Genomic DNA, 23,548 nt, shown 5'->3' with positions numbered 1-23,548 from the left:
CTTCTTTTAAGCGCGGCTTTAAAATTTTGGGCAAATTCACGTATTGGAATTCGGCTTGCGGATGCGCTGATTCTATTGGCTTTTGCTATTATTAAGTATACTTGATTCAGACTGTATAAATAAAATGTGGACTGTTTTGTCTTTTTATTTTGAACCTTACGAGTTATTGAAAAAGCGTCTCCGTCCACGTTTACAATACCTTGCACTTTTCTCTGCCTAGTCACGATAACATCAATCCATTAATGGGTGGGGTTTGACTTACTTTATCAGCAGTCATTGGCTGTAGTTCACGTGACTGCCGTGTGGATTGTTAACGGAACTGGACAAAATCGATTATTATCCCTCTTTCATGGAAGATGGGAATAAAGTCCAGAAAGATACCAACGTTCCTAATTGACTATAATGGTTTTATCGAAAGTTGTACCTGGTAATGAGCAAGCAACGGCCTATAAAAACTGAGGGTTAAAAAAAAAACTGTACAGAGAAAAGAAATTGCTATTCGATGCTGATTCAGGAAAGAGAACTATTATTTCGATTAATCTTAATAATCATTTTAAGTAAAGTTACTATGACTATTTATTAAGATATTCGACTAACCGTAAGCCATAATAGTAAATAGATAAGACATTTTAATAAATGTAGCGTTTCCTGCCAGTTGGTACAAAAAGATATGTATTTTTGCAGAAAGAGGAAGACAGTGCCATGAAATGTAAGTTTTAAGATTCCCAGTCGATTTCAATGGTCTAAAACTTTAACAGGTTTTCAAAAGTTTTCAAAAGTTTAAAAGGTTTTCAACTTTTTCCTCGTCTTTAAATGACGCTCATTTTACAGACTTGGTCTTGCAGTAGTTTTTCTGATACATGAAATTAAATTTCTTTAATTCTATTTTTTACACCCCTGTGGTATATCTTGCACACATCCCCCCCCCCCATAATGAGACCTAAAACCGCTATTTGAGTTAGGGAAACGTGACCATCGAAGATATTTTTAAATTAAAATTTAACCGAATAACTGATTACAACTCAACTACTTTCTTTAAAATATCAAGAAGTTTGTCTGAAAAGTGAGATATCCTAACATCTAAAAGATGAAGGCAAAAATGTGCTTTTGAAGTACGAAACCCTCTCCCAGGAATACTTTTTTTTCTGTTTACCGTTCAAACACGATAGAATGTAAATGGCCATAAAAGACGCCGGTAAATGTGTTTACTATAAGTCCTTATGGGAGAAATTAAAATCCCTCCCCCAAATTCAGGAATGTCGTATTATTTCTTACAATTTGTGATTTTTTTTTATCGACTTTGCCACTTTCCTGAAATGTCGTCTCCCAAAAAGAAATAATTTTGTATTTGCCCGAGGCATCTCTGTAGAGACTTGTTTTCTTGCATTTAATTTATAAATTTTTCTTTTAGGTTCTATTCCAGAAGGAGTTATTTGTTCAAGAATGCTGTTTTTCTCGCCGAATGACCAAATTTCTCTGTCAGTAGAATATATAGACTCGAGGTAAAAACGTGCTTTGTTCAAATAATTTCGTAGTCATGGGTGTTGGGGTAACATGTTCCATTACTGTGATAAATGTCCAAGTTGTACTATAGTCATCGGGGGTGGATCTGGGGGGCTTTGACACTGGTGACCCCCACCCCTCACCTCAAGATTTTTCTGGCGTCCTCATTTGTTTTTTTTCTTATTTTACCCCTTTCATTAGATAAACTGGTAATGTTCAATTACTGGTGCCCTTGTCACAGCCCCAAGATTTTCCTCTAGATCCACCTTTGATATTCATATGGTTTATTCTAAAAAAAATTGTTTTTAACTTTATTGGTTTATCTTAAGTGATTTATTTTTGCAAAACAATCATTTTATCACTTAAATGTATAAGTAGTGTCCAAGCACGTACGCAGGAATTTTTTTCAGAGGGGGGGGAGGCAAAACCTTCGAAACAGCAGATATAAAGTAGCACTTTTTTTTATTTAGTAATGCAAACAGCACGTATATCGGAAAATACAGATTAACTTTAATCTGTAGTATTGTAGCGGATGGGGGGAAGAGGACTGAAGCCTCAGAAGTACGTTTTAGGCTCAGGTTATGTTCATAGCGATTTAGAACCAGTGATTAATCTTTTATATCCCACTGAAAGGGAAATTTTAGGGTTAACAGTGCAATACTGGTGCTGTGGTGGGTAGTTCTTCTAGTGCAAAAACGTGTATTTTAATGAATAATGATAGTTTCCAAAATTGATCCATTAAAAGCTGTACTTTATCCTGAAAAGGGGGATAAACGCCCTAATATCAAAGATAATTCTATTTCGCTGTGGAAAGCAAGCAAACCCTCTTTACAAAAAAAATAACTATACAATTGCTAATTAATTCAAAAAGGGTAAAAAGTTAGACAGAAAATGGGTTAATAATTGGGCTTGATTTGACTGGATAATTGCATGCTGTAAAATCCCCCAAAAAGGGTTCACACATGTATCTAGATTCTTAATAAATGTCCTACTTTTGCCACGAATCTCAAGAAACCATGGGGAAATTAAACATTTCACAAAATTTGGAGGGGGGGCGGGCCCGAAGGCCCCTCCCCCTGCATACGTGCCAGGTAGTGTCTCTATTTGGACGAACTGTCATTATTTCAGGCTGAACTGTAAGAGATATGTCTTTCGTGACCAGCTCTATTAGTATCTCTGAAAAGTTTGGTCCTTAGAATGGATTACCGCCCCGGGAACAGGCTTGTTCAACCATAGAATTTGAAAATTGTTTCCGGCTCGTAATCGAACTTTAAATCACAAACTGTATAAACCACTTTTAGAAAAACAATATATTTGATCGTTCAGTAACTACTTGCATCTTCTTAAGAGAATGACTTTTGACCTCCCCCCCCTGAAAAAAATATTGATGTTTATGGTTTTCTACGTGATTATTTGCAAAATTTATAACATTTCCTTGTTTTTCCTACTGTTGCTCCACTTTTAATTTTGAAAATTCGGGGAAAATTCTGGCAAGATGAAATAGCATTTCGGCAAAAAAAAAATAGGGATAGAAAAAGTGGAGCTGTGGGTTTGCGTTGCTGTGTGCCTGTGTGCTATGTGCTGCTGTTGTGTTGCTATGGCTGCTGTTCTTGCAGTTTATTTGCCTACTAATTACAGAGAAGAATAGTTCAATGAACGTTCTGGCAAAGTAGCTTCTGGTAAAGCCAATTGGTTTTGTGGTGATTTATTATTGACCCTACTATTTGTTGTTTACCTTCTTCCCAGATTTTATTATTAAATTGAGAAAAAAGTTTTTTTTAACTAAAATTAAGGAGCAACGTTAAAACTAAAAACTTTCAGAAATTATTAGGTATATTAGGGGTCGCTCCCTATCAGTACTTCACTCTTTACGCTAAAGTTTGACTTTTTGTTCCAGTTATTTAAGAATGAGTCCTGATACACAAGGACGGTTTAAATAGAACGATAAGTTTTTCATAAATTCAAAAAACACTTTCAAACAGTTTGTGGTACCGAACTCTAAGTAAGGAGCGACCCGGCTCAATAGTAACCGAAACTCTTTTGATACCAATAGATATATCAAAAGAATTGGCTTATTGTGCTGATTCTAAATATACAAGTTTTTGATTGAGTTTAGTCATACCAATCAAAAGCTACGAGCCGGAGAAAACTTGTCTAATTTTCGCAAAAAAGGGGGAAATACCCCTTAGTTCTTTTAATTTGTAACGAAAATCACGCCATTAGATTCAGCGTTATCAAAGAACTCAAACCGTAGAGGTTTCAAGCTCCTATATGCAAAAATGTGGAATTTTGTAATTTTTGCTTGAAGAAAAATCACGGGTTCATGTTTATTTGTTTGTTTTCTTTCTTTTTTTTTCTTCAGGAGTGATCGTATCGACTCACTGAGCCTAGAATGTCGGGAGAGGGCTCATTCTAACGGAAATGAAAAGTTCAATTTTCATTTTTAACCGACCAAAAAATTGTTGGGCAAGTAGGCCCCCTCTCACGCCACTTTTTTCCCAAAATTGTCCAATCACAATTTTGAAAAAAGCCATTATGCTTAGCATTGTTCAAAGACCCAATAATTATGTCTTTATAGATATTATAATCCCCAAGAGTCCCTGGGGATAGGTCTTTAATTTATAAAATTTGCCATTGGTTTACGTATAGGCTAGTAGGCCTATTTTATTGGGAAGTATGCATACATTTTTCGGATGGGGAGGGGAGGACGATTTTTTTGCTGTGGGTTTTTGCCTGCGGAGAATTCTCCATGGAGAGAGAAGTTTCCAGAGGGTGAACTTTTAAGGGAAATTTTACACCGGGGGAACCTCTCATACGAGCCAGAATCTCCATACGAAATTTCTTTATCTGTCTTTCTTTCTCTTTACCCGTTCAATTTTACGCGTTGAGATGTTAAGGGTAATTGTTCGGAGTAAGTTTTGTTTATGATTGAATTGTCCAGAGGATATTTCCGTGGTGAGGGGAATTTTTCCGTGAAGATGGAGTCAGATATCCTGGCGTTATTTGAAAAAGATAAGAAATTAAATAAAAAACAAGGCTTTTTTAACTGAAAGTAAGGAGCAACATTAAAACTTAAAACGAACAGAAATTATTCCGTATATGAAAGGGGCTGTCCCATCCTCAAATTTTCGCTCTTTTCGCTAAAGTTAGACTCTTTGTCACAACTCTACTTTTTAAAACAATACAGTTGACTCTTTTTCACAGCTCTACTTTTCGAAACAATAAAAACTTTAGCGTAAAGAGCTAGGCGTTGAGGAGGGGACAGCCCTTTTAATACGTTCCTTTTAAGTTTTAATGTGAAAGAAAATTGCGACTAAATACTATGAACCTTGCTACTTCTGCCGGGATTCCTGGTATTCGGGTACGTAAGGACACAAAATAAGGGACGGTCTCTTATATCGGGATTATATGAAGCAAAATATAAACATTGGCTATAGTAATTGCGTATGGGGTTAGTGCGCCTGGCCGTGAAATCCCCCTCCCTTATTCCTGATAGTTCAATAACGAACGTGACCAGGTCCAGATAGGTTGTTGCCTCAGCACCTTTTGTATGGTCTCGCTAAATTACAAGAGCTTTTTACGTTAGTATTTCAAGTAATAGTTACCCCAAACAATGTCTTTTGATTGGAGAAAGTATAGTAGTATGTGTACGTAGGGAAGGAAAGGATCCTTCACAATGTTCGTCATATAGACCTACTACACTTCGTTTTGTAACTAGTTTACTATTTAAAAAGTATTGTATTTATCGAGAAAATTTGATGTGGGGGACATTCAGTTCTGCTTTCGGAATAATGTATGAATCCAAAATGCACATGCTATAATTTTGGAAAAATTGAACCACCCTGATAACGTTTAAAAACCACTTTTCGTCCGTGGAATGGATATTTCAAAACCATTCGATAGTATGTTACACGATCACGCTTTTCTATCGTTGGTGCGTAGTGGAGTTAACCTATCCGCAAGCCAATGTTTGACTGGCTAGTATGATAATGCCTTATTTTTTAGGAGGGGGAGCCTTTAGTCGGAATTTTGCGTCATGGAGTCAAACAAGGGTCAGTACCTCGCTCCGTTATACATAATACAGTAATTAGAACAGGCAAACGGTACCTACTACCGTATATGATAAACGGCATCAAAATCAACCCCTTGTATCATATTTATTATTTAGGGATAATTTTGTTTCAATACAGAGTGCAATTAACAAATTATAATCACATCTAAGGCAGGATTGGAGGTCGCATCTACAAAAACAGATTTTCTAGTGGGAAGCGATATTGATTTCCAGCATCATTCATTTAGGGTGGTAGCGCAGAATTATTTTTTTTTTCAATAATCCATTAAATGCCTTGGATTACATGTTGGTTGGACTGTTAAAGCTATGCTTGAGCTGATACTATCGTTTGTAATTGGAAAAACTTCAAAAGAAAAATTATAGCCTGCTAGTCAGGGTGGAAGGTACCTTTAATAAGCAGGCACTTGATAAACTTTATAATACAATGTTCATAATACAATGTTTATAATACAATGCAATACGATATTCGCGCCTATTGTATTTTTCATCTTTCCATTTTCGGAGATTTTAACTAAGTGTAATAAAAAGCGTATCCATGTGTATTTTTCCCGGTTTTATAAACATTTGGGGGGGAATCCCTCTATAGTTCAGAAACAGGTATATTGCCCGAAAATATAAGATATTTTTTATCACTATTAAAATGGATTAACCGTATGTTCGACTTTTTAGGCAATCTAGAGAAAATGAAATTGATTATCGCCTTAACTGTCTCTTTTGATGCATAATTAATTCTCTCGCCACAGCTTTAGTAAAATTGAGCTATTCGTTAGGAATTATTATGAATGCTGTTGTCGTCGTTTTCATCAGAATTGTCGTTTTGCTAGTTTTACTTTTATTTTCCCTTATTTCCTTTACTCCTCCATATATTCGTGTATATAAAAAGAACAGAAATAGAGCATTACCATCTCAGTATCTAATTACCTTGTCCATAAACATTGACAACACAACAAAAAAGCGTTATAGTATGTGTGTGTGTTCGTTTCGTCCAGTCTTACTCGGGGTTGTCCCAGACATTACAATAAAGATTTCCGGTTAAGTCAAAGCCAGTCATCAGTGATTAACAGTATTTCAAGCTGAAAGCAAAAACGATTATTCCATGAGTCTGCCAACTTATTTAGGTGTAATTCCCCGAAACTCGGAGATTGCGGAAGTAATCCTTCCACTTCACTCGGGGAAAATAACCTCCGGGTGCATTTCTAAGTATAGGAATAAACAATCACATAAAATATTTTTTCCGTATAACCAATGGTAGAGAGAGAGTTAAGAGGTAAAGGTATGGAAGCGTTGTAATGAATTAGGTGTTTTATCAGACAGCAAATGCTAATATGGAGCACTAGCAATAGCCAAAAGCGTCATATCATGACAAAATAGGGAGAAAAAATGAGGAACTGCTTCATCTCTAATCAAAGCAGTCCTGCATAAAGGGCAGTGTACCAATTCTTGACAATCGGGGAGGGGCTTGCCCCTTTGCCGGCTCAAATGCTGCCCGTTTGTAAAATTGGTGGAGCGTTCACTGTGAAATAGAACCTTATTGACGTCACTAGTATACTCGTGGAAGGTAGAATAGTTGGATCAGAGTTTAGTTCTGACTTTGGTTAACACAGACTGGCAGTTAGTAATTATCTGATGGTAGGTTTCTTAAACCTTTTCTTGCAAAGTTAGTATCTAAAGATACTTTTTTCTTAAATTGGAAGGGGGGGGGAATCAGGCTGAAATTGATTCTTTACACAAGACTTCTATTAGTTCTATTTTTCTGTTCGCTTTTAAGCCACTTGAAGGCCTTGTTTCTTTGCTCTGCCTTTATTGCTGTACTTTTTATCAAACAGATTCAGCTCTTCCCATTGATAAATCTGAGAAAGTGCCTCACAAGTAGAAATTGCCCGACTTTACCCTTAAGGAACTTTTTTTAGCGGCTTACAAATTCATTAAATGAAGAACCTGATAGGTTTATTTTCCTCCATTGGTCTCTTCTTTTAGAATCCAAGTTAGTCTTGTATAAATAATAATGTTTGCCATTCCAAGAAGTCTGTCTAGCGCTCGGTTCCAAATACTCGTATATTCAGATTCAGAGAATCCGTTGTTACGCTTTACCACCCTCAATGACAATATGGTCATTGAGTTCAAGTTCAATTTATTAATATAATACGCATAACAAATAAAATACACTGGGTCATCACGGAGAGACAGAGCTCGTGATTGTGATGACCCCATCAATATTTACAACATAAATAATATTAGTTGAAGATCCAATACCCAAGTCCACGGCCCACCGCACAAAGCAGAATGACAAAATAATTACGACATTAACAAAACAATCAAACGAAGGTGCACGGAGAATGACGGAAAAAAAAGAAAAAAAAATGTTTGAAAGAAAATCCATAGAGGAAAAAAAAGATTAATGGTGAAAAGTTTCTAGGAAAAAAATTAAACGATCATGTCTTATTATTCAAATGATTTAGTATCATCATATACATTATGAAATTTTCCCCATGCGTTTGTTACCATATTCCTTGGTGAAAATCTCGATCGCTCCGTTATAAATCCAGAAGAAATACGCTCGTCTTTATGCCGAGTCTCATAATTATGAAATTCGCCCTTTCTCCCAAGCATATCAATGGACTGAAAATAAACTGGGAGCATTTGACGGTCATACTTAATTTTAAAAAGCACTGAAGAAAGATTACATAGACAAGAAATAGGAAGGATAGGCATTAACAAATAAAGAGTTTCTGTCGTCGTCTTACCAGTGTATGACGAAGGTGATGGTAGATATTTAGGTGAAATCCTTAGAGCCCGATTTTGCACAATTTGTAAAGGTTTAAGATGGGTTTTAAACGTTGCCAGATAAACAATAGTACAATATGATAAATGGGAATGGACTAAAGAAAAATATAACAATGTTTTAATATAGGAATATTGAAAAATATTCCTATACATTGTTTTCTTAAGGTGGTCTTTTTTCCTTTTTATAATAAGGTTTGGGGAAAACGAAATCAAGCCCAAAAGGTGTATATTCCCCCTTTTTTTCCTTAAAATGAATTAGTGTGCTCCTAATAATTCCCTTACATGACGCAAATATTTCAGTACTCTGACTCAAAGACTTCCTAAAATGTATCTTGTACCAGAATTAAGTTATAATATTCAACACTTTGTTCCTGCATATTTTTATTGATGGGTCTCCTCCCTTCCCCAAAAAAAGAAACCCCCGATGTATCTTTTTTGAAGTCGCCAATTGGTTTTTTACAAAGATCAGGAAACGTTTAACCTCGTGACTCCGTTTATGAAATCTAGTTTTTACAATTTCCTTCATAATTTACCGTGGAGTTAAATTAGCAGGAAGTCAGATTATATAATTTGACTTTATTTTTCATTTACGCTGGAATTTGCCCATCCAAAATGTTGACTTTGTCCGAAATAAACTCAATATACGTTCTAGTTCTTACTCTAAGTTTGTCACGCATGTTCTATATGTAGATGTTTCGTTAATTTTGTTTATTGTTGTCACAAAAGATTTCCTCAAACTATAGTACGCTAGAATTTTGGAATACTAACCATAGTATAATTTAAGCCCAAGTCGACATATATATAAAGCGGACATACTTTTAGCCCGTATAACTCCTGTGTATAGGTGTACTCTAGTTACACGTGTGGGGTAATATTTAGGGTTATGGACCGTTACAGTTGTAAATTCCTTATCGGGGAATCATATTTACAATACAGTCAAGATCGTATTAGGAATGATATCACAAATTAACACTGGAGGAAGGGTGCAAATTTCTTTTTTTTAGTACATTTTATTCCGTTATGTTCACTGCTTGATTAATTAAACCAGTTTACTCTCTTAAGTTTTTACTAATCCCGAGTCCTCGTTCACAGTTCAATTTCAGCCGTATATTTCCTACCGCCCAGTTTAATTATCGTTTACTTGTCCTTCTTTCCTTAAACTGTTTTCTAGTACTTAAAATAAAGCCATAAATCTAATCCAGAAGATATATCGTTCAGAAATAAGCCGTTGTAGTGTGTTAAAAAACCTATTTTTTTAAGTGCATCCTACCCTTCTAATCATCTCCACGGTTTGATTCCAAAGTCCCTTAGGTTTGCTTCATCCTTTGTATTTGATCAGTCGGAATATCATTTGGTCGGTCAAGATATCATTTGATCTGTCGGAATATCAGCTCCGTCAATCTAAGAATATTAGAAGTCCACACTAAGATTTGACTTCAACCCTTTAGTTGCATGCCATATTATTTGAAATAGATTTCATGATTCGTCTCGAGAATGTCACTCGTTTTGCACCTTTTAAAGACTTGTAAAGAAAAGTTTTCTGATCACCGCTCTAGTCGTTGCTCAGTGATCAGGAAAAGCAGTGTGGTCTAAGAAATTATCTGATTAGTAAACAAAGAATGTGTTTGAGTTTTCTTTAATACTAAGACCTCTTTATGCCTTTATTTTAATCAAACCAAAACGATAAATAAAGGTGCTATTTTCTGAGGGGTCGTCAACTTTCTGACATCTGCAGTGTTCCACCACGCGTATTACAATCCCTGCGCCACTTTGCACAGTTCTGCAACGCTTGCCACATTCTCCTCGCGCTTAGTACGCGCCAGTTGATGTGCGTGGTTTCTGAAAGTTGTCTGACGCATCGTAATTTTTATGAAGAATAAAGTCTAAGAAACGAACATGGCCATCCTTTGATCTGCTATGGAGCCTTTGGACAGAAGAATATCAGATTGTTGTAAGATAAGCCCGAGGTTCACGAGAAAAAAAACTATTAATAATAATTTTAGTTTTTAATAGTTTAATTTTATAATTATTAAACTAGTAACAGCAATTAATGATTAGTAATATAATAACAATAATTAATAAAGTAATAATAATAATAATAATTTTTAAAATAATAATTTAGAAACTTTAAGGGCAAGAAAGTTAGAATCAAGCAAAAATAAACTATCTCGAAAAGGTCCACTAGCTTTGTACGAACTCCTATCTCCGTTCTTCCTGAAAACGAAAACAATAAGATGATTCAAAGAAAGCAAACTATGATTATGGGCACTGGAAATATAGGACGAGATTGATGATAATAATGAAAAGGATTTTCTATTCTAACTGCAAAAATTAGGTCATTCACATAAACATTTACGGAACTTTTCATTTACAAAACTATTGAAGGTCGACGGAAAAACAAATCGACAAAGATAATTCTACCAGACCTGTAAGGCTTAAAACCAAAGAAACACACTTTTTACGCCAAAATGCAAAAGTTTGGAGAGGAGAACACTTCAGGTCAACGAGTTAAACACTTGACGAACATCAAAGAATAATTGGAATAAAAAAAGTCTAGTGTAAATTGAAGATAGTTCAATAGAAATTACAATCATGCTCTGTTGAAGGATTTCTATGAAAATCAAAATGTATTTCGGAAAATATCTTTAGAAGCAATAAAACTATTAAGACGATCACATTCTAAAAAATGTTGCTAAACACAGACAGCAGAAACATTGGCAGATAGTTTGCTGGACCATTTTGATGCCCATCCCATAAATTGTAATAACATGATTGCTTGTGAGTCTTCGGAAATATACCATGCTGAAAGGAGAGATTAATAAGTTGGCAAGGGGAGAAATGATGGAAAGGAATGTGAATACTTACACAGGGGTGATTAAAGGGGAGGGGCAGAGGAGGTACTCGTCCCGAGTGCATACATTTTATGGGTGCAAAACTTCAAGTAAATAATATGACGGTTATAATTATTCTGTTATTTTGCAATTTTAGTTTTTTTTAAATAAAGTAGAGGGCGCAGGTGGAAGTAAGTATAAGGAAATTGCACCCAAAATTTCAATTTTCCTATGTTTTGTCCCCATTCCTTGAAAATAAAAGTAAATAGTCTGAATGTAAGCAATTTTAAATTGAATTTTAAGCCAAAATTAAGTAGACTGAATTAAAAGTAATCGACCGAGACCATATAATTAACAATTTTGCAAAGGCTAAGTAAGAAAAGTCAGATTTAAATAAATAGAAAATTTTGTTATTAAATGAATATTTTGATAAAATTTGGCCTGAAAATTTTTGGGGAGACAGGGCGAAGGAGAGAGCTAGCTAATCAAGATTTGTCCCTGGCATACGAGAGGTCTAAACCGCCGCTGAGCTTAGGGCATCATGATATCCTAAGGGGGGGTCATATTTAAATGGAATGTTAAAAAAAAAAAAATAGACAGGCTTCATCAACCCAGACTTTTGGTGAATATTCTCTGAGTATTTTACGGTGAATGCTCTGAAATTCGTATGGCAATTATAGTAATTAGGTTTTATCGGTAAAAAAGCTATTAGTGCTTATTCATAAAAGGTGACGAAGCTAACCTTTCTATTTGTTGCATAAGTGTCGTCATTTGAATGACTGTCTTTGTTCTACAAATTTTGGGAATTTTCACTCTAAAAAAAGCTATAGAAACTAGCATACAAGTTTGCAGGGGGGGGGGAGTATACAAATGTTCAGGCTCCACATGAAATTCTAAAGTTTCTCAAAGTCCTTGGGACTAAAATTTTCATTGAATATACCTTTTTATATACTTTCATTCAAAAAACAACAAAATAGCGCCCCGATATTTTTAACAATATATCTCAACCACTTATGTCCATTTTCATGAATTGGCGCCACTGGGGCTAATGGTTTAAAGTCCACAAATTCATTTATGCCGTTCAAACTAGCTTTAGTAACACCACTTGTAGCACAATTATCTGTGATCAGTATTTTGTAAATACAATAACATACATGTCCCACAGGTTGAGAGAGAAGGGAAATAAAGATGTAGCATTATCATGTTCTCTCCACTTTGAATAAAGAGGTTTACCCCACCCATAATTTTCTTTCTTTCTTAGACACTGTAATTTCAAAATTGCAAGACTAACATAGTCTAATATATACAAGTGACGAATTCAGCATTATTTCTGTAATTTATTATTTTGAAAAGTCTCCATGAATTAACTTAACTCTTCAGAGAACATCTTCAACCGTTTTTTCAAAAATCTGAAGTATAATCAAAAGTTTTCGTCTAAATTGTCTATATTTTAGTTAATGCGGCGAAGAGAGAAAATTCTCAATATCTCAATCCCATTTACTTTGAGCGGGTGGTGATACATTGATCGGCCTGTCTCCTTTTCCTCCTACTCACCCGCGGCATTTCCCCTTGGCAACCAGTGAACGCACTGCTATCAATTATTTCTGTTTTTATATTACATTGGGGATGGTTTCCGTCCTGAATATAATTAATTTTAGGGGAGAAAAGGTTCACTTACTAACAATTTTGTCAAATGTATTGAAATTGGCTTTAATTAATCTTTAAAATGTATAGTGGTAATTTTTTACTTGTTTTGTTTTAGCACGAGAAATGTAGAATAAGTAATATTTACAAGTCACGGGTCCAAAGTTATCCCATGTTCTGCGGGGGACTGACTATGGACAATAGTTTTCCTAGGAGAAAATACAACTGCGTGGAACTACTAATTTTACTCTAGTCCCAAGTATTTTTTTTCCTATTATCGCCAGGGTGGTATCCAGGATTTTTTCGGGGGAAGGGGGGGGGGCTACAAAAGTATTTTTGGGGGAATAAAAAAAGACTAAAAACCCATATAAAAATTTTTATATTCATTTCCGTTGCGTTTTAGTGAGTCACACAACCATTTCGGAGGGAGTTCAAACCTCCGCCCCTGGATACGCCTTAATTGTCGCATACAGCAATGAGTTTTTAGATTTAGCAGAGTGACCTCGCAAGGCATAAATGTTGGCATAGCGAAGGGGATTGAGTTAGAGTGTCTATTTGACTCACCTTTCCCTCTATCATTTTTTTCCTTCCCTCTAGCAAAAAAAAGCATAGGTCTATAAATAGAAGAACCTATTAATCTTTAGGGAAATATGGTAGTTTGTTTTAACAAAAAAATATTTTTCCTTCTTTATACCTTTCCGTAACCCACTACAGATTTTTTTGGGGGCATGCGACAACTTTTGTGGGGATAGAAGAATATGTCCTCAGAAATTTGGTTCGTGACAGGAACTCCAGTAGCCGTTAAATAACAGAAAAGTTTACATTCTTAGTCGATAAAGAGGAATTGTAAAATTCCCTGTGGGCTATGACTTTGCCCCTGACGTAACGGCCCATCTTCTACTGACGCCTGGTTGAAGTATTCAAGATGACGAAATTGATTCGTTGATAGCAATAGGAGCTCGATTAAGACACAAATATTTGCTCCTCCCCTGGGGAACATAGGAAGATTACTGGGTTAGAAATTTGAAAGTCACAATATTTTTTGGGTGCTCGATTAGGAAACAAATGGTCGTTCCCCCCTGGGGGACATAGGAAGATTACGGGGTTACAAATTCGAAAGTTACAACATTTTTCGGGTGAAGGTAGGCCGTATGGGTGCTCAGGATTTTGCTAACAACTAATAGTGTAATATATCAGGCTCTCTTGGGAAGGTGTGGGCCGTAATCCCTCCTCTCGGACGCATGAGCCTGGACCCTAGTCCTCTCTCCCCTATTATTTTTGTTTTTTTTTTTCTCCCCTATAGTGTTTTTAAATTCATGTCTGAAAAAGTAGAATATGGGATAAAGGTCAATCTGGAGCAAAAATATAAAGGGAACACACAATCATAAAAAAACATGCCAAAGCAGAAAAGTACATACTGGTATGGAACCCTTCTTTTTTAGATTTGGGGGGGGGGTTGCATTCTAAAAAAGAGCAAACAATTGGAAAGCAATATGGAAGCTATATGACATTTGAAGAAGAATTGAAATTCTCAAGGTTTTGAAACGGCCATCTACATTTCATTTCTGATCGGTTTTCAAATCATCCCCTGGTCCAGAGGCGTCGTTTGGGGGAAGGGCAAGGGGGAAGTTGCACCCCCCCCATTAATTTGGAAAAAAAATATCATACAGCCCACGCCCCTTGACTATCCGGATATTAACCCCTCCTGCCCCCCTCCAATAAGAATGCTGGATATTCGCCCCTGTCAAGGTCTAACCAAGATATGTTTCTGAGGTACTGGTCATTTAAAACTCATATTTCTTATTTTTAAATTGTATATTTAGATAATTGTAGATTGATTGGTTTCACCCCGCTTTTGTGGCTTTTCGGCTTAAGAATTTTGGATTGCAATTAAAATTTTGGACAAAATCCGACAATTTCGTCACTGTTTGTGAGTAAAATTGGGCATTAAAATTCATTTCAAACATCTGCCCTCCCCCCACAATGACCATCCGCCCCTCCGTCGCAATAGCTGAAGGGTACTTACACGTGTACATCATTTATGAAATATGTAGTAAATTAAGTTTAGTTAAACAAAGCTATAAAGAAAAAAATGTCAGAAATACTTTTTCCAGACAGTTCGTGGTATTGAACTGGAACTAAGGAGTGAATCAGCTCAATAGTAGGCTAACCGAAACTTTAAATAACGGTTTTTTTACATCAAGATACATCAAAAGAATCGGCTTTTTATCCTGATTACAAATATATATAATTCATTAAGTTTAGTCTTACCCATCGAAAACTACAAGCCTGAGAAAATGTACCTGATTTCAAAAAAAGGGGGAAACATCCCCAAAAAGTCAACAAATCTTGACGAAAATCGCACCGCCAGATTCAGCGTATACCCTAATGTTGAGGTTTCAGACATCCATATGCAAAATCGTGGATTTTTGCATTTTTTTGCGAGAAGAAAGATCATGGATGCTTGTTTATTTGTTTTTATGTTTGTTTTCCTCAGGGGATGATCGTATTGAACCAATGGTCTTAGAATATTGAGAAAAGGCTCGTTCGAACGGAAATTAAAAGTTCTTTTGCCGTTTTAAAGTTATTAAAAAGACTGAAGGACAACTTTCAACCCCTCCCACGCACTTTTTCACCTAAGCTGTCTCATCAAAATTTTGAGATAATTATTTAGTTCAGCATCGTTGAAAGGTTTAATAACTATGCCTCTGGGAATAGTATGACCCCCTACTGCCACTGGGGAGAGAGAGCTGTAAGTTATAAAAGCTACCCATTGACACGTTTAGTATTTATTATTTGGAAGTATACAGACATTTTGGGGGGATTTAATGCGAAGGATTCTCCACAAGGAGAGCTTTTCATGGAGGGGGAAATTTCCAGGAGAGAATTTCCCAGAGGAAATCTAAAATGGGGGAATTTACCAGAATTCCTGTATGAATTCTCTCTAGAGTTGGAATCGTCTGGAAAATATATCTGAGTGGGAGAGGGGGAGGGGGACTTCCAGGAAAATTATCTGGGGAGGGGGATTTCTGGCATGATTTAAGAAATGGTCAGAAACTTAATTCTTTTCGGATATAAATATGCTAATGAGAGTTTTCAAAACCGAATTTCGCAAGAAGTTTTCCTGGGGAATTTTCAACCAAGATGGAATTGTCCGTGATAATTTTCCGGAGGTAGGGAATTTTTCTTGGAGGAAGAGCTGGATTTCCCGGTGTTGTTTGAAAAATGATCAGAAATTAAATTGTAAAAACAACACGTTCTTCAGCTGAAAGTAAGGAGCAACATTAAAGTTTTAAACGAACAGAAATCATTTTGTATATGACAGGGGTTGTCTCTTCCTCAGTATCTCACTCTTTACGCTAAATTTTGAGTTTTTGTTCCAATTTTTCAAGAAAGAATCCTGTAATGAAAGGACAGTTTAATTAGAGTCAGATACTTTTTAAGAGTACTAAAAATCTTTAGCTTACCTAAAGCTGAAGCACTTTAGGCACTTCAGCTCAAAAACTTACCAGCGGCTTGCACAATTGTTGATATGTTCGCGTGTGATTGGAATTACCAATCACAAGCACTGAAGCTGAAGCACTTTAGGCACTTCAGCTCAAAAACTTACCAGCGGCTCGCACAATTGTTGATATGTTCGCGTGTGATTGGAATTACCAATCACAAGCACTGAAGCTGAAGCACTTTAGGCACTTCAGCTCAAAAACTTACCAGCGGCTTGCACAATTGTTGATATGTTCGCGTGTGATTGGAATTACCAACAAGCGGGGATATAATGTTGCTTGGTCATAAGTGAATTTCGATATATTTAGCATCTTCCGTTTTCTAGTTTAATTATCTTTTGTCATATTAGAGAAGATTCCCCTAGTTTTACTTCTTGGTCTTTGAGTCTTACACTAACTTCCTTGAAGAAAACCGAATGAACCTTACTTAACTGGATCTTTTTAATTTGTTTTTCGCAACTCATCGGGTTTCTTCATTTATATATGTATAACTTAGATTAGGCCAAGTAAAGTAAACTCTATGTCAAGATCTTTTTCAAGTAAAGCCCAATCTGTTTTACACTCCTTATGCCTCTATTCATAACCTCCTTAAAAAAAAGAAAAAAAAAATCAGGATTGAATCCACTTGCAAAATGAGTTCTAAAAAATAAGACATATATTATTTAACTTAAAGTACAAAAGACATTTAAAATGGAGTTACAACAACGTTAAACATTTTTAGAAAGCATTTACACGTTTAATAACGGCAAAATAAAAATTACCCGAATGCTTCAGTGGCTTTCTAGTATTTTTTTTTTTGGTGATGTAACTGAAGCAATTCCACCATTGTCCGTGAAATCTTCTGAAGTTTTTTTTTCAGACAATTTCGCATCTGAAGTCCCCTCCCCTCTTAAAGAAATTCCTCTATTCATAGCCTCCTGAAAAAAATCAGGATTTAACCCACTTTGAAAACGAGTTCTAAAAAATAATACACATATTATTTAACTTAAAGCACAAAAGACATTGAAAATGGAGTTACAACAAGGCTGAAAATTTGTAGAACACGTTCACGTGCACGTGATTTGTAAACGTGAAAATTGTACACGTGATTTTGAAATCACGAAATTCTGTAATTTGTGAAAATTCTGTAATTTGTGAAAATTTGATTCTGAAAATTTGTAGAACACGTTCACGTGCACATGATTTGTAAACGTAAACAAAACGTGAAAATTTGTACACGTTCAATTGTTGAAATTTAATTTTCATCTTATCCCCATTGACAAAGTAATGAAGGGTTGACCATTTACATTCTTTTCCTATATGTCAAATAACAATTTGTTTTCTAAAGGAAATGAATTTACTCTTCTGGTACAGTCTGATCTCGCTTGAAATCTTCTAGAGTTCCAGGAACAGTGAAAATGAGATTCGATTAGTTGAACGGGTTTTAGTGGAAACTTCCGCAACCATATTTGTCTTATTTTATTCTAAAGGAAAATAACTTCCAGGTGTAGTTGTGCAGTTTTTGGCAGAAGCGAGTGCCAAGTTAAAAAACAAAAAGAAACTTGAGTGAAAAATCAGAAACAGTAATGTATATAATCATAAATATATAGCTCCAAAATTGTCTTTGAAAGTGCAGTTGTCCCTGAGAATCAACAGTAGTAGTAGCAGTAGAAGTAGTAGTAGTAGTATTAGAAGTGGTAGTAGTAGTAGTATTAGTAGTATATTTACATGAATGAGGCCTTTGTGCAGTTGTGCATTTTTTTGGCAGTAGCGAGTGTCAAATTAAAAACCAAAAAGAAAAGTGAATGGAAAATCAGAAACAATAATATATATAATAACGGATATATAATATATAACGGATCGGCGTTCTGTCCGATGCGTTGCTGATGCATTTGCAAGAATTGGATTATTGCTAAATGTAGATAAATTTGAATTTCTTATATTTAATGGGGTTAGTTCGTCTCATCCTTTGGATGGCATTTCTTTTTCCGTACCACAAGTTACTTCTTTTCGATGGCTTGGGATTTCTGTTTGCAATTCTTTAAGTTCTTTTCGTTTTCAGATGATTAGGGATATTCAATTTAAGCTTAAACTGGGGTATTCTAAAATTGTTGGAAATCGTGGACATTTCCGGCGACAAGCACTTACAAAGCTGTACTCGAGTTTCTGCGACCATTCTGTGTTATTTTGTGCTGTGTTTTTTATGCTTTCGAATAAAGGTGACGTAAAGAGGGTCAAGACGGATTACTATCGGTATTTAAAGTTCCTACTTTATTTACCACAATCATTTTGGAACCGAAGGTTAATTAGTAAATATCAGGCAACGGATATTGTTCTTTCAGTGGAAAAACTAAGTTCAAATTTAATTGATGAAGCGCCAATCTGTCTTGGTCCTAACAATCATCTTATCCGTCTCTTTTGCTAAATTGTTATATTTTTTTCTTATATTTGTGTTATTTGTTTGTTTTTTTGTGTTCTTTGTGCTATTTGTAGTTCTTTGTTTTTCTCCTTGTACTCCACTTTTTCCTTTTGTAAGTGGGTAAGAAATAAATTATTGTTATTATTATTGTTATAATGATAATAATCATAAAAGCTCCAAAATTGTCTCTGAAAGTGCAAATGTTCCTGGGAATCAATAAATTATTAATGTTTGAATTTTTGCGGAAAAATGCGTCAAATTTAGTCAATGTAGCAATACTTTTGAAAGAATGATACGGCCTCAAACATTTCAGTATTTGAAACTACCAAGAGACAAGTCTTGAATAATGACGGTTTTCTGGCATGAATACAAATGAAGTGGGTTGTGAGATGCCCTTAATAGTTCAAACAACTCAAGATTCGCTTTTAGAACTAGCATATATGCATAATGGGATCCTTTAATACTGATTCTTACTAATTTAAATTTCACAAATAACTATCCTTTATTTGCGTATGTCTGGCTTTCTGAGCATATTGTCCATATTGAGCATATTACCCCAAATATATTGCATAAAACGTTTGTCAATCTATTGAAATGTTTTCTAACAAAGAAACAGATATTTTTCAGCTGTTATATTTTGAATTGATGCTTCAATTCCCAAATATCGCAACAAGATAAAGGATCTGGATTTGTATTTTAGACAGCAGAAATCACATTCAAGGCCAGACACGTTTGCAGGGGGGAGTGAGTATTGGATCCATTTCCCCCTCCTAAAAATATAGACTTGACTATTTCTCCCATGATTCTGATATCTCCTGTAAAATTTTTGATTTCTCCATTTTTGTAATTTTCTCCCGCCCGAAGCCCCGTCCCCGGAGTAAATGCTTGCGTCAACATCTGCATAAAGAAACACATAATAATAAATCAATAACAATATCGTTCTTGGAAGTGACGTTTATGCCCATAATCTTCTTCTACTATTAATAACAAATAAAGGTTTTCTAAATGAAAACCCTTATTCATTGCAATATGATATTAGCTTAGGAAATTTGGTGTGTTATTCACGTAATAAAATCCAATTTCTGATAAAGATGTTTACATTACAGTCATGGAGGGATTTCGGAAGATAAGGAGATGAAGTCAAATATTTCGGACGCGGACTTGACGGAAAACGGAAAGAAGGTATGTCTCTAACCAATGCTATATTAATTTTGGAAAAGCTTGGCCCAGAAATATATTGTAATAATCTCTGGGTGTTGCCGATTGGTTATGAGCTGTATTTCCCAAATTTCAGCGCAGGCATAGGAAATGCTGTGTAGAAGCGAATAGGGGCAATAAATGCTCGTAGTTTATATTAGGCTACTATCTTGATTGCTTTTAGAATACACATCTCTAAAAGTTTGGGAAACACTGGGCTAGAATGTTTCCAGAAATCAAGAAGGATTAAATGTTAATTTCACATTTTTGATTCGTTTAACAAAACTGTATCCTCCCCCAGAAAAGCAACCCTCTAAACATAAGTCCTGGATACGGTCCTTGGGATTATATATTAATTTCTACCTCTACCCTCCCTTCGTCTCTCTCTCAGAACTTATTCTGTATTTATCGGAAGACTGAATGAGAGTTGGGATGTTTTGGTATGAAAATGCACCCTTTGATGCATCTCCCTCCTATATTTCTGGTGTACGCTGCTTATTGAAAGTAAAGAGTAAAACTAAACCCCAAAATGATTAGAATTTCTTCCGTATAAGAGGGGACTGCCCGTTCCTCATCCTCACCTCCGCCTCATGGTCGTAGTCCTTTTTGGATGCTCATTTGATCAGAAATTTTGAGTTCTAGTCCTTTTTTATAAGTTAAAAATAATTGGAAACCAACCAGCCGCAGGGGGGTGTAATTTTTGAGGCATTTTTCGGTTGGAAGGTATTTTCCAAGGGCTATTTTCTGGTGTGTGGGGGGGGTATTTTCCCCGGGGTAGACGCCTAGACTCGTTTCTGAGACGTGAGTACTTTTCATAAAAACGTGACTTTTTCAGTCACAAAGTGACTTTTTAAAAAAAAGGTTTTTTCATAAAAAAGTTACTCGGGATGTTTCGTTCGTTAGCTCTTTGCTTTATAGTGATATTTATTATCTTATTCTTTATAATATTGCTTGTTTCCTAGGGTATAATAATATTTGCTTATCACTTCATTAAGATTAGTCATTTCTCTCATTAAGATTTGCTAATTCTCCGGCACGTTTCTCAAGTTATGCTTCCTTTTCCCTTAAAAAAGTCTACCATTTATATCTTTTTCTAATACTCAACAAACTGTTTTAAGATTTTAATTGAAAATATCTTTTAGGTTCTTGGAAAGCGGTTTCTCTCTTGTCCAGCAGGCATGACAATTGGTCATCTACACAAATTTATTCGTCTCAAATACGATCTGGAACATCGCTATAAGGTTTGTCAAGTTCCCCTTTTTTAGTCAAATTTGATTGGTTGTTTTAAGCATCAATTTTAATGGGAATTGGCTATCTGAGTGTCTCTGATTTTCTTTCGTTGCGTCATAGTCTTTTTGATTATACGAGAACTGTAAATATTGTTGACGCATTGTTTGGGTATGATGAAGGACCTTTGGCATCTTTGTCGCTACAAAATAGGGTGGGTCTCGCAAATGCCATCTTAATGAAGGTTACTTGCAGCAGTAAATGTTTTTGAAAAAGATTAGGTAAAAGCCTAGAATTGGGGTTATTGAGAAGGAAACATGATAATAAAACAATTCTGACTACGGAATATGCAGAAAAATTTGTAGTTTATAAATTTTAAAGCGATTCCATTAAACTCTAAGCTTACTCCCTCTCTTTGTGTGCAAATAATCATTCCAATTTCTATACTTCCCACCGTATTCATTTTTTTCGGGGGGAGGGGTTACAAAGGAGTTTACGGGAGGGGTACCCCAAAGATTCAGAAGCGCATAAAAAATTATTTTTATTACGTTTCTACAAGTTGGACACGTATTTCAAGAAGGGAGGGCTCAAACCCTGCATACGACCTTACTTCACTTGCATTTTGTCTTGCATCACTCTCGTTTCAACCCATGTAACCGTGAATTCAATCAACGCTGAGGAAATCAAGAAACACATGGTAAACATACAGTTTTGACTATATATTTCCAAATTAATGGGGGGGGGGGGGTAAAATATTGTGGAATTGCTTTCAAAATCTGTCAAGTCTAGTTATACTGCATATTATTAATTAAGTATTGTTTTCTCAACACATTTCCATCTCAATAGCCCTAATTTTCCGAAGCTTACCCTTCACGCTGATAGTAGCACTAGCGTGAATAAAGGTTTTTCCTAAAAGAAACTAAATGAAACTCATTTGAGTAGTGTCCCGTACATCAATATGGAAAGAAAGTTAGTTAATGTAGACTTGCGTTGTCCCTTTTCTTGCCCTTTCCAAGATAGCAAAAAGAAGCTAAATTAGAGTTTACACCCACATCAGTATACGTTGCATGTGACATCAAACAGTTCGGGGTAACGAAGTGCAAGTAAGGAGCGATCGGGCTCAATAGCAACCGAAACTTTAAAGGGGGAAACATCGCCTAAAAGTCATACAGTCAAATTTTCACCAGGATGAATTGTCTAGATCAGTGGTTCTCATAATTATTCAGACACTGTACCCTTTTTATCCACAAAACATTTTAGGTACCTCTTCTCAGTTACCGGTACTAAGTCAGCTAAAATATAAATGAAATTGTCTGTCCTTGAGTTGAAGGGTTATTTATTTTTTGTTGGCTTTCCGTGTACCCCGTAAAAAAATTTCGCGTATCCCAAGGGTACAAGTACCACATTTTGAGAGCATCTGGTCTGGAGAATAAATCGGTCAGGATGAGGGATTTTTCCGTTGAGATGTAGCCAGATTTCCTAGCATTATTTAAGAAGCGATCAGAAATTAAATAAAAAAACAAGTTTTTTCAACTGAAAGTAAGGAGCAACATTAAAACTTAATACGAACAGAAACTATTACGTATATGAGGGGGGGGGGTGCTCCTCTAATACCTCAATCTTTACGCTTATGTTTGAAATCTGTCCCAAGTCTTTAAGAATGACTCCTGAATAATGGCTCCTGAATAAGAAGCTTTTTTTAAGTACTAAAATACTTTAGCGTAAAGAGCTAAGTGTTGAGGAGAAGCAAGCCTCCCCCTCATATATGTAATAATTTCTGTTCGTTTTAGATTTTAATATTGCTCCTTACTTTCAATTGAAAAATATTTTCAATTTTTTTTTTTTTTTTCATTTAATCTTTCAAAAAATATCAGTGTTTCATTTAGTATGGTGGTAATTCAAAACGAATTGTCACTAAGCGAAAGGAGATTGTGATTTTAATTACTATCTTATAAAAGATGCCAGAATTTCATTTAATACGGTAGTAATTCAAAATTGAACTGTTTTTAGGTCAAGTGAGATTGAAATCATAGTCTCATCTAAGACAAAATATCCCTTTTCTAGGGATAAAAATATGAAGAAATCAGACCAAAAGACTAGGAAATTTTAGGGAAAATTGATATGAAGATAGGGAAAATTGAACTAAAAAAGTTAAAGCCCTGAACTAGCAACTGATTCTGTCTGACGGTAGATAAAAATTAAAACCAACCTTATTATGTGCTCGCTTGTTGGAATGCCTTCAGGTTTCCATCGTACTATGTCAAGCGATTGTTTTCTAAGCTGAAGGTCAGGAATTAGCAGATTATATTAGTAGATTCGATTGGCTTAGAAATGTACGTCACAGATATACATTAATGAAATGAAATGAAAACACAAGCTAAACCCCCTA

At 35.4% G+C, this 23,548-nt stretch overlaps 1 protein-coding gene across 2 annotated transcripts in view; it reads left to right on the top strand.

Moving 5' to 3' along the window:
• The window catches only part of LOC136033316 (protein suppressor 2 of zeste-like), a 66,616-nt gene that overhangs the window by 22,304 nt on the left and 20,764 nt on the right, over window positions 1-23,548 (top strand). For both annotated transcript variants that reach the window (XM_065714106.1, XM_065714113.1), the window contains exons 5-7: window positions 1,412-1,502; window positions 19,842-19,917; window positions 21,075-21,173. In XM_065714106.1, the coding sequence (XP_065570178.1) occupies window positions 1,412-1,502; window positions 19,842-19,917; window positions 21,075-21,173 (266 nt within the window). The remainder of the gene's footprint in view (window positions 1-1,411; window positions 1,503-19,841; window positions 19,918-21,074; window positions 21,174-23,548) is intronic.

The sequence above is a fragment of the Artemia franciscana genome, chromosome 1, assembly GCF_032884065.1.
Source record: "Artemia franciscana chromosome 1, ASM3288406v1, whole genome shotgun sequence".
Classification (NCBI taxonomy): domain Eukaryota; kingdom Metazoa; phylum Arthropoda; class Branchiopoda; order Anostraca; family Artemiidae; genus Artemia; species Artemia franciscana.
Note: the sequence above shows the minus strand (reverse complement) of the source record. Positions and strands in the feature narration are given on the sequence as shown.